Raw genomic sequence first — 12260 nt, 5'->3', positions numbered from 1 at the left:
ACTGTGTGGTTCTGACGCCCCCACCAGAGTTATTACTGTATGGTTCTGACCCAACCCCCCAGAGTTATTACTGTGTGGTTCTGACCCAACCTCCCCACTAGAATTATTAATGTGGTTCTGACCCAACCCCCCACTAGAATTATTAATGTGGTTCTGACCCAACCCCCCCCCCACTAGAATTATTAATGTGGTTCTGACCCACCACAATAATTATTACTGTGTGGTTTTGACCCCCCTCCCCAGAGTTATTATTGTGTGGTTCTGACCCAACCCCCCTCCCCAGAGTTATTACTGTGTGGTTTTGACCCCCCCCTCCCCAGAGTTATTATTGTGTGGTTCTGACCCCCCCCAGAGTTATTACTGTGTGGTTCTGACCCAACCTCCCACCATAGTTATTACTGTGTGGTTCTGACCCAACCCTCCCTCCCCACCAGAGTTATTACTGTATGGTTCTGACCCAACCCCCCAGAGTTATTTTTGTGTGGTTCTGACCCAACCCCCCAGAATTATTACTGTGTGGTTTTGACCCCCCCCTCCCCAGAGTTATTACTGTGTGGTTCTGACCCAACCTCCCACCAGAGTTATTACTGTGTGGTTCTGACCCAACCCCGCCCCCACTATAATTATTAATGTGGTTCTGACCCACCACAATAATTATTACTGTGTGGTTCTGACCCCCCCCAGAGTTATTGTGTGGTTCTGACCCAACACCCCCCCCCAGAGTTACTGTGTGGTTCTGACCCAACCCCCCACCATAGTTATTACTGTGTGGTTCTGACCCAACCCCCCACCATAGTTATTACTGCATGGTTCTGACCCAACCCCCAACCATAGTTATTACTGTATGATTCTGAACCAACCCCCCACCAGAGTTATTACTGTGTGGTTCTGAACCAACCCCCCACCAGAGTTATTACTGTGTGGTTCTGACCCAACCACCCCCACCAGAGTTATTACTGTGTGGTTCTGAACCAACCCCCCACCATAGTTATACTGTGTGGTTCTGAACCAACCCCCCACCATACTGTATGGTTCTGACCCAACCCCCCACCATAGTTATTACTGTATGGTTCTGACCCAACCCCCCACCATAGTTATTACTGTGTTGTTCTGAACCAACCCCCCCCACCAGAGTTATTACTGTATGGTTCTGACCCAACCCCCCACCATAGTTATTACTGTGTGGCTCTGAACCAACCCCCCAGAGTTATTACTGTATGGTTCTGACCCAACACCCCCCACCAGAGTTATTACTGTGTGGTTCTGACCCAACCCCCCACCATAGTTATTACTGTATGGTTCTGACCCAACCCCCACCATAGTTATTACTGTATGGTTCAACCCCCCACCATAGTTACAGTGCCCCAACCCCCACCATAGTTACAGTGAAAGTATTCGGCCCCCTTGAACTTTGCGACCTTTTGCCACATTTCAGGCTTCAAACATAAAGATATAAAACTGTATTTTTTTGTGAAGAATCAACAAGTGGGACACAATCATGAAGTGGAACGACATTTATTGGATATTTCCAACTTTTTTAACAAATCAAAAACTGAAAAATTGGGCGTGCAAAATGATTCAGCCCCTTTACTTTCAGTGCAGCAAACTCTCTCCAGAAGTTCAGTGAGGATCTCTGAATGATCCAATGTTGACCTAAATGACTAATGATGAATAATACAATCCACCTGTGTGTAATCAAGTCTCCGTATAAATGTCGCAAAGGTCGCAAAGTTCAAGGGGGCCGAATACTTTCGCAAGGCACTGTATTACTGTGTGGTTCTGACCCAACCCCCACCATAGTTATTACTGTGTGGTTCTGAACCAACCCCCCCCACCACCCCACCAGAGTTATTACTGTATGGTTCTGACCCAACCCCCACAATAATTATTACTGTGTGGTTCTGACCCAACCCCCCAGCCCTGTTTGTACCTTAAGGTTGTTTATCTCCTGTTGCTGGCTGGCGGGGTGGAGCTGAGCTGCAGTCCTGCAGCAGGGGGTGGTCCCGTCTGCTCCCTGGGGGGTGTCTGGGACAGTTTAATGATGACCTCGTCTTTGGCCTGGATGGTCTCCATCAGCATGCTCAGCTGCTCATTGATCTCCCCAACCTAGAAGGTAACCACAATATTAACCCTAACACCACCTAGAGGATAACCACAATATTAACCCTAACCCCACCTAGAGGATAACCACAATATTAACCCTAACCCCACCTAGAGGATAACCACAATATTAACCCTAACCCCACCTAGAGGATAACCACAATATTAACCCTAACCCCACCTAGAGGATAACCACAATAGTAACCCTAACCTAGAGGATAACCACAATATTAACCCTAACCTAGAGGATGTCAGCAATATTAACCCTAACCTAGAGAACAACCTCAATATTAACCCTAACCTAGAGGGTAAGCACAATATTAACCCTAACCTAGAGGATAACCACAATATTAACCCTAACCTAGAGGATAACCACAATATTAACCCTAACCTAGAGGATAACCACAATATTAACCCTAACCTAGAGGATAACCACAATATTAACCCTAACCTAGAGGATGTCAACAATATTAACCCTAACCTAGAGGATGTCAACAATATTAACCCTAACCTAGAGGATGTCAACAATATTAACCCTAACTAGAGGATGTCAACAATATTAACCTAACCTAGAGGATAACCACAATATTAACCCTAACCTAGAGGATGTCAACAATATTAACCCTAACCTAGAGGATGTCAACAATATTTAACCTAACCTAGAGGATGTCAACAATATTAACCCTAACCTAGAGGATGTCAACAATATTAACCCTAACCTAGAGGATGTCAACAATATTAACCCTAACCTAGAGGATGTCAACAATATTAACCCTAACCTAGAGGATGTCAACAATATTAACCCTAACCTAGAGGATGTCAACAATATTAACCCTAACCTAGAGGATAACCACAATATTAACCCTAACCTAGAGGATGTCAACAATATTAACCCTAAACTAGAGGATAACCACAATATTAACCCTAACCTAGAGAACAAACACAATATTAATCCTAACCTAGAGGATAACCACAATATTAACCCTAACCCCACCTAGAGGATAACCACAATATTAAACCTAACCTAGAGGATAACCACAATATTAACCCTAAACTAGAGGATGTCAACCATATTAACCCTAACCTAGAGCAATATTAACCCTAATTTAGAGGATAACCACAATATTAACCCTAACCTAGAGGATGTCAACAATATTAACCCTAACCTAGAAGGTAACCACAATGTTAACCCTAACCTAGAGGATAACCACAATATTAACCCTAACCTAGAGGATGTCAACAATATTAACCCTAACCTAGAGGATGTCAACAATATTAACCCTAACCTAGAAGGTAATCACAATATTAACCCTAACCTAGAGCAATATTAACCCTAACCTAGAGGATGTCAACAATATTAACTCTAACCTAGAAGGTAATCACAATATTAACCCTAACCTAGAATGTAATCACAATAGTAACCCTAACCTAGAAGGTAACCACAATAATAACCCTAACCTAGAGGATGTCAACAATATTAACCCTAACCTAGAAGGTAACCACAATAATAACCCTAACCTAGAGGATGTCAACAATATTAACCCTAACCTAGAATGTAATCACAATAGTAACCCTAACCTAGAAGGTAACCACAATAATAACCCTAACCTAGAGGATGTCAACAATATTACCCCTAACCTAGAAGGTAACCACAATAATAACCCTAACCTAGAGCAATAATAATCCTAACCTAGAGAGGATTAGGAGAGGACGTCATTATTATTCCCTGTTTGATTATAGATCCAATGGTGGTTACTGGTGAGAGTAGAGATGGGCTATATCCAGGGGATTGGGACAGGGTGACTGGGACAGAGTAACTGGGAGGACATCAGACACTACTCTGAGGTGAGATGGGCTATATACAGGGGATTGGGACAGCTTGTGGAAGGCAACCCTAAACTGGGAATGTGATTAAACGAATGTGATTAAACGAATAAAAGCTGAAATAAATCACTCTAATATTATTCTGACATTTCACATTCTTACAATAAAGTGGTGATCCTAACTGACCTAAAACAGGGATTTTTTACTAGTATTAAATGTCAGGAATTGTGAAAAATTGAGTTTAAATGTATTTGGCTAAGGTGTATGTAAACTTCCAACTTCAACTGTATGTGTGTGTATGGCGTCGATATGCATGTGTGTGTGCGCATGTGTTTTGTGTGTGTGTGTGTGTGCGCGCATGTGTTTTTGTCGCGTGTGTTTTGCGTGTGTGTGTGTGTGTGTTGGAGTGTCAGTGTTGTATGTGTGGTTAAGTTCAGTTAGTGTACATTGGGCAAGACAGTCAGGGCATAAAATAAGGGATTCATGTATTTTGATTAACTGTTCAGCAGTCGTATGGCTTGGGGGTAGAAGCTGTTCAGGAGTCTGATGGCTTGGGGGTAGAAGCTGTTCAGCAGTCGTATGGCTTGGGGGTAGAAGCTGTTCAGGAGTGGCTTGGGGGTAGAATGGTTGGGGGTAGAAGCTGTTCAGGAGTCTGATGGCTTGGGGGTAGAAGCTGTTCAGGAGTCGTATGGCTTGGGGGTAGAAGCTGTTCAGGAGTCGTATGGCTTGGGGGTAGAAGCTGTTCAGGAGTCGTATGGCTGGGGGTAGAAGCTGTTCAGGAGTCGTATGGCTTGGGGGTAGAAGCTGTTCAGGAGTCGTATGGCTTGGGGGTAGAAGCTGTTCAGGAGTCGTATGGCTTGGGGGTAGAAGCTGTTCAGGAGTCGTATGGCTTGGGGGTAGAAGCTGTTCAGGAGTCGTATGGCTTGGGGGTAGAAGCTGTTCAGCAGTCGTATGGCTTGGGGGTAGAAGCTGTTCAGCAGTCGTATGGCTTGGGGGTAGAAGCTGTTCAGCAGTCATATGGCTTGGGGGTAGAAGCTGTTCAGCAGTCGTATGGCTTGGGGGTAGAAGCTGTTCAGGAGTCGTATGGCTTGGGGGTAGAAGCTGTTCAGGAGTCGTATGGCTTGGGGGTAGAAGCTGTTCAGGAGTCGTATGGCTTGGTGGTAGAAGCTGTTCAGGAGTAGTATGGCTTGGGGGTAGAAGCTGTTCAGGAGTCGTATGGCTTGGGGGTAGAAGCTGTTCAGCAGTCGTATGGCTTGGGGGTAGAAGCTGTTCAGCAGTCTGATGGCTTGGGGGTAGAAGCTGTTCAGCAGTCGTTTGGCTTGGGGGTAGAAGCTGTTCAGCAGTCGTATGGCTTGGTGGTAGAAGCTGTTCAGCAGTCGTATGGCTTGGGGGTAGAAGCTGTTCAGCAGTCGTATGGCTTGGGGGTAGAAGCTGTTCAGCAGTCGTATGGCTTGGGGGTAGAAGCTGTTCAGCAGTCGTATGGCTTGGTGGTAGAAGCTGTTCAGCAGTCGTATGGCTTGGGGGTAGAAGCTGTTCAGCAGTCGTATGGCTTGGGGGTAGAAGCTGTTCAGCAGTCGTATGGCTTGGGGGTAGAAGCTGTTCAGCAGTCTGTATGGCCTGGGGGTAGAAGCTGTTCAGCAGTCGTTTGGCTTGGGGGTAGAAGCTGTTCAGCAGTCGTATGGCTTGGTGGTAGAAGCTGTTCAGCAGTCGTATGGCTTAGGCGGTAGAAGCTGTTCAGCAGTCGTATGGCTTGGCGGTAGAAGCTGTTCAGCAGTCGTATGGCTTGGCGGTAGAAGCTGTTCAACAGTCGTATGGCTTGGCGGTAGAAGCTGTTCAGCAGTCTGATGGCTTGGGGGTAGAAGCTGTTCAACAGTCTGATGGCTTGGGGGTAGAAGCTGTTCAGCAGTCTGATGGCTTGGGGGTGGAAGCTGTTCAGCAGTCTAATGGCTTGGGGGTAGAAGCTGTTCAGCAGTCTAATGGCTTGGGGGTAGAAGCTGTTCTGCAGTCTAATGACTTGGGGGTAGAAGCTGTTCAGCAGTCGTATGGCTTGGGGGTAGAAGCTGTTCAGCAGTCTGATGGCTTGGGGGTAGAAGCTGTTCAGCAGTGGTATGGCTTGGGGGTAGAAATTGTTCAGCAGTCGTATGGCTTGGTGGTAGAAGCTGTTCAGCAGTCTGATGGCTTGGTGGTAGAAGCTGTTCAGCAGTCTAATGGCTTGGGGTAGAGCTGTTCAGCAGTCTAATGGCTTGGGGGTAGAAGCTGTTCAGCAGTGGTATGGCTTGGGGGTAGAAATTGTTCAGCAGTCGTATGGCTTGGGGGTAGAAGCTGTTCAGCAGTCGTATGGCTTGGAATGTTTAGGGCCTTCCTCTGACACGCCTGGTATAGAGGTCCTTTATGGCAAGAAACTCGGACCAAGTGATTACTGGGCCATACGCACTACCCTCTGTAGCGCCTTGCAGTTGGATGCCGTGCAGCATATCAAGTGATGATACAACCATGCTCTCAATTGTGCAGCTGTGTAACTTTTTGAGGATCTGAGGTCCCAAATCTTTTTTTGCCTCCAGAGGGAGAATAGGTGTTGTCGTAACCTCTTCATGACTGTCTTGGTGTTGTTGGACCTTGATAAATCCTTAGCGATGTGGACACCAAGGAACTTGAAGCTCTCAACCTGCTCCACTACAGCCCCATCGATGAGAATGGGGGCGTGCTCGTTCCTGATTTTCCTGTAGTCCACAATAAGCTCCTTTGTCTTGCTCACGTTGAGTGAGAGGTTGTCGTCCTGGCACCACTGTCGTGTCTTCAGAAAACTTAATGATGTGTTGGAGCCATGCGTGGCCATGCAGTCGTGGGTGAACAGGGAATACAGGAGGGGACTAAGCACACACCCCTAAGGGTCACTGTGGGAACGACGTCATCGATGCACTTATTAATGAAGCCGGTGACTGATACCGTATTAGTCCTCAATGCCATCAGAAGAATCACGGAACATATTCCAGTCTGTGCAAAACAGTCCTGTAGCATACAGGGCCTTCCTCTGACATGCCTGGTATAGAGGTCCTGGATGGCAGGAAACTCATCAACGCATCTGTGTCATTTGACCACTTCTATTTCTACTTCTATTTTTTTTTTACTGTAGTTACACGTGACATGCTGGTAGGATTATCCCTGCATTAAAATCACAGCCACTAGGATGAGCATTTTCTTGTTTTCTTATGGCCATCGCTCGTTGAATGCAGCCTTAGTGTCAGCATCGGCTTGTGGTGGTATATAGTGTCATGGAATTATTCAGTACATAATATTTCTCAAATACCGGAGCATGTGAGTTCAAATTAAAAGACAGGGGTTGATAAATAGTAGTAGTAGATAGTGTTGTCTGGAGCTTATCATGAGGTATTCTAACTGACTGGGTAGTTAGGTTTTATGTGGGGGTGATGTGGTTAGGGGTGATGTGGTTAGGGGTGTGAGGGGTGATGTGGTTAGGGGTGATGTGGTTAGGGTTGTGGTTAGGTGTTGGACTAGCATTTGTAAGACTCTTCTCTGTATACATCAATGATGTCGCTCTTGCTGCTGGTAATTCTCTGATCCACCTCTACGCAGATGACACCATTCTGTATACATCTGGCCCTTCTTTGGACACTGTGTTAACTAACCTCCTGATGAGCTTCAATGCCATACAACACTCCTTCCGTGGCCTCCAACTGCTCTTAAATGCAAGTAAAACTAAATGCATGCTCTTCAACCGATCGCTGCCTGCACCTGCCCACCTGTCCAAGATCACTACTCTGGACGGCTCTGACTTAGAATATATGGACAACTACAAATACCTAGGTGTCTGGTTAGACTGTCAACTCTCCTTCCAGACTCACATTAAGCATCTCCAATCCAAAATTAAATCTAGAATCGGCTTCCTATTTCGCAACAAAGCATCCTTCACTCATGCTGCCAAACATACCCTCGTAAAACTGACCATCCTACCGATCCTCGACTTCGGTGATGTCATCTATAAAATAGCCTCCAACACTCTGCTCAACAAACTGGATGCAGTCTATCACAGTGCCATCCGTTTTGTCACCAAAGCCCCATATACTACCCACCATTGCGACCTGTACGCTTTCGTTGGCTGGCCATCGCTTCATACTCGTCGCCAAACCCACTGGCTCCAGGTCATCTACAAGTCTTTTCTAGGTAAAGCCCCGCCTTCTCAGTTCACTGGTCACCATAGCAGCACCCACTCGTAGCACGCGCTCCAGCAGGTATATCTCACTGGTCATCCTAAAAGCCCATTCCTACTTTGGCCGCATTTCCTTCCAGTTCTCTGCTGCAAATGACTGGAACGAACTACAAAGATCTCTGAAGCTGGAGACTCATATCTCCCTCACTAGCTTTAAGCACTAGCTGTCAGAGCAGCTCACTGATCACTGCACCTGTACATAGCTGATCTGTAAATAGCCCGTCCAACTACCTCATCCCCATACAGTATTTATTTATTTTTCTCCTTTGCACCCCAGTATCTCTACTTGCACATTCATCTTCTGCATATCAATCACTCCAGTGTTTAATTGCTATATCATAAATACCTCGCCTTATCTTACCTCATTTGCAAACACTGCACATATACCTTTTCCCCTACTGGATTATTGACTGTATGTTTGTTATTTCCATGTGTAGCTCTGTGTTGTTGTTTCTGTAGCACTGCTTTGCTTTATCTTGGCCAGGTCGCAGTTGGTCAGTTGTAAATGAGAACTTGTTCTCAACTAGCCTACCTGGTTAAATAAAGGTGGAGGTGCAATGAGACGTGGTTAGGGTTAGGTGAGACGTGGTTAGGGTTAGGTGAGACGTGGTTAGGGTTAGGTGAGACGTGGTATTGTGTGTGTATGTTATTAAGTATTGTTTTAAAAATATAAAATCATACAAGAATAATAATAAGAAAAACAACAAGAACAAGAAGGAGATCAAGACAAGAAGAACAAAAACCTGTATCTCTTCTAACCTTGACCTTCAGTCCTTTCAGCTCCCTCTGTAGACTCTCCTTCTCCAGGGCTAGACGCTCTATCTGGCAGCACAGGGCCTGGACCTGACCATCCCTGTCTAGGAGGAGGGCTTCCATCTGGGCTAGGTCCGACTGTGGGAACCCTGGGGCTGGAGGTGAGGCAGGTACTGGAGTTAATAGTGGCGCTGGTCGCATCTCCCTCTGGGTGCTCCTCAAGGTCTGCTGAAGCAGTCTGACCAGCTCCTGGTGGAGGAGAGAAGACAGTGGTGGTCCTGTATGGATCAGTTGGTAGAGCATGGCGCTTGCAATGCCAGCAGTGTGAGTTCGATTCCCAGGGCCAACCACATGCAAAATGTATGCAGGCATGACTGTAAATCACTTTGGATAAAATGCGTCTGCAAAACAGATTACATTTAGATGTTAGTCATTGAGCAGACGCTTATCAAGGAGCAGTAAGGGTTAAGTGCCTTTACTTAAGGACAAAGGAACATTTCTCATCTAGTCGGCTCTGGGATTTGAACCAGTACCCTTTAGGTTACTGGATCAACGCTCTAACAGCAAGGCTACCTGTTCAAATTAGTTAGTTACTACTGGGAATGCTGCTACCTGCTACTCTAATGAGTTATTTACTACTGGGCACGCTGCTACCCTAATGAGTTAGTTACTACTGGGCATTCTGCTACCTGCTACCCAAACGAGTTAGTTACTACCGGGCATGCTGCTACCTAATGAGTTATACCTGGGCATGCTGCTACCCAAATGAGTTAGTTACTACTGGGCACGCTGCTACCTGCTACTCTAATGAGTTAGTTACTACTTGGCATGCTGCTACCTGCTACTCTAATGAGTTATTTACTACTGGTCACGCTGCTACCCGAATGAGTTAGTTACTACTGGGCATGCTTCTACCTGCTACTCTAATGACTTAGTTACTACTTGGCATGCTGGTACCTGCTACCCTAATGAGTTGGATACTACTGGGCACACAGCTACCCTAATGAGTTAGTTACTATTGGACATGCTGCTACCTGCTACCCTAATGAGTTATTTACTACCGGGCATGCTGCTACCCTCATGAGTCAGTTACTACTGGGCATGCTGCTACCCAAATGAGTTAGTTACTACTGGGCACGCTGCTACCTGCTACTCTAATGAGTTAGTTACTACTGGGCATTCTGCTACCTGCTACCCTAACGAGTTAGTTACTACCGGGCATGCTGCTACCCTAATGAGTTATACCTAGGCATGCTGCTACCCTAATGAGTTAGTTACTACTGGGCATGCTGCTACCTGCTACTCTAATGAGTTAGTTACTACTGGGCATTCTGCTACCTGCTACCCTAACGAGTTAGTTACTACCGGGCATGCTGTTCCCTGAATGAGTTAGTTACTACTGGGCATGCTGCTACCTTCTACCCTAATAAGTTAGTAACTACCGGGCATGCTGCAACCCGAATGAGTTATACCTGGGCATGCTTCTACCCTAATGAGTCAGTAACTACTGGGCATACTGCTACCTGCCACTCCAGTGAGTTAGTTTCTACTGGGCATGCTGCTACCTGCTACCCTAATGAGTTAGTTACTACCGGGCATGCTGCTACCCTAATGAGTTAGTTACTACTGGGCATGCTGCTACCTGCTACTCTAATGAGTTATTTACTACTGGTCACGCTGCTACCCGAATGAGTTAGTTACTACTGGGCATGCTTCTACCTGCTACTCTAATGACTTAGTTACTACTTGGCATGCTGCTACCTGCTACCCTAATGAGTTGGATACTACTGGGCACACAGCTACCCTAATGAGTTAGTTACTATTGGACATGCTACCTGCTACCCTAATGAGTTATTTACTACCGGGCATGCTGCTACCCTCATGAGTCAGTTACTACTGGGCATGCTGCTACCCTCATGAGTTAGTTACTACTGGGCATGCTGCTACCCTAATGAGTCAGTTACTACTGGGCATGCTGCTACCCTAATAAGTCAGTTACTACTGGGCATGCTGCTACCCTCATGAGTCAGTTACTACTGGGCATGCTGCTACCCTCATGAGTCAGTTACTACTGGGCATGCTGCTACCCTCATGAGTCAGTTACTACTGGGCATGCATGCTACCCTCATGAGTCAGTTACTACTGGGCATGCTGCTACCCTAATGAGTTAGTTACTACTTGGCATGCTGCTACCCTACCCTAATGAGTTCAGTTCTACTACTGACCTGCTACCCTAATGAGTTAGCTACCCTCATGAGTCAGTTACTACTGGGCATGCTACCCTAATGAGCTACCTGCCACATGCTGCTACCCTCAGTGAGTTAGTTTCTACTGGGCATGCTGCTACCTGTCTACTGGGCCCTAATGAGTTAGTTACTACTTGGGGCATGCTGCTACCCTAATGAGTTAGTTACTACTGGGCATGCTGCTACCCTAATGAGTTAGTTACTACTTGGCTGCTGCTACCTAATGAGTTAGTTACTACCCTAATGAGTTAGATACTACTGAGCACGCAGCTACCCTAATGAGTAAGTTACTACTGGGCACACAGCTACCCTAATGAGTTAATTACTACTGGGCATGCTGCTACCCTCATGAGTCAGTTACTACTGGGCATGCTGTTACCCTCATGAGTTAGTTACTACTGGGCATGCTGCTACCTGCTACTCTAATGAGTTAGTTACTACTTGGCATGCTTCTACCTGCTACACTAATGAGTTGGATACTACTGGGCACACAGCTACCCTAATGAGTTAGTTACTATTGGACATGCTGCTACCTGCTACCCTAATGAGTTATTTACTACTGGGCACGCTGCTACCCGAATGAGTTAGTTACTACTGGGCATGCTGCTACCTGCTACTCTAATGAGTTATTTACTACTGCATGGCTACCAGCTACCCTAATGAGTTGGTTACTACTGGGCACGCTGCTACCCGAATGAGTTAGTTACTACTGGGCATGCTGCTACCTGCTACTCTAATGAGTTATTTACTAGTGGGCACGCTGCTACCTGCTACCCGAATGAGGTAGTTTCTACTGGGCATGCTGCTACCTGCTACCCTAATAAGTTAGTTACTACTGGGCATGCTGCTACCCTCATGAGTCAGTTACTACTGGGCATGCTGCTACCCAAATGAGTTAGTTACTACTGGGCATGCTGCTACCTGCTACTCTAATGAGTTATTTACTAGTGGGCATGCTGCTACCCGAATGAGTTAGTTACTACCGGGCATGCTGCTACCCTAATGAGTCAGTTACTACTGGGCATGCTGCTACCCAAATGAGTTAGTTACTACTGGGCATGCTGCTACCTGCTACTCTAATGAGTTATTTACTAGTGGGCATGCTGCTA

General features: G+C 46.2%; 1 protein-coding gene across 1 annotated transcript in view; it reads right to left on the bottom strand.

The window, feature by feature from the left end:
- The window catches only part of LOC121838805 (TBC1 domain family member 2B-like), a 68461-nt gene that overhangs the window by 13996 nt on the left and 42205 nt on the right, over positions 1-12260 (bottom strand). The window contains 3 exon segments of the mRNA XM_042323012.1: positions 1931-2020; positions 2023-2106; positions 8912-9154. Of these exon segments, the coding sequence (XP_042178946.1) occupies positions 1931-2020; positions 2023-2106; positions 8912-9154 (417 nt within the window).

Source organism: Oncorhynchus tshawytscha, linkage group LG01 (genome assembly GCF_018296145.1).
Source record: "Oncorhynchus tshawytscha isolate Ot180627B linkage group LG01, Otsh_v2.0, whole genome shotgun sequence".
In the NCBI taxonomy this organism is placed as follows: domain Eukaryota; kingdom Metazoa; phylum Chordata; class Actinopteri; order Salmoniformes; family Salmonidae; genus Oncorhynchus; species Oncorhynchus tshawytscha.
The sequence above is the reverse complement of the archived record's forward strand: the minus strand, read 5'-3'. Positions and strand labels throughout refer to the sequence as shown.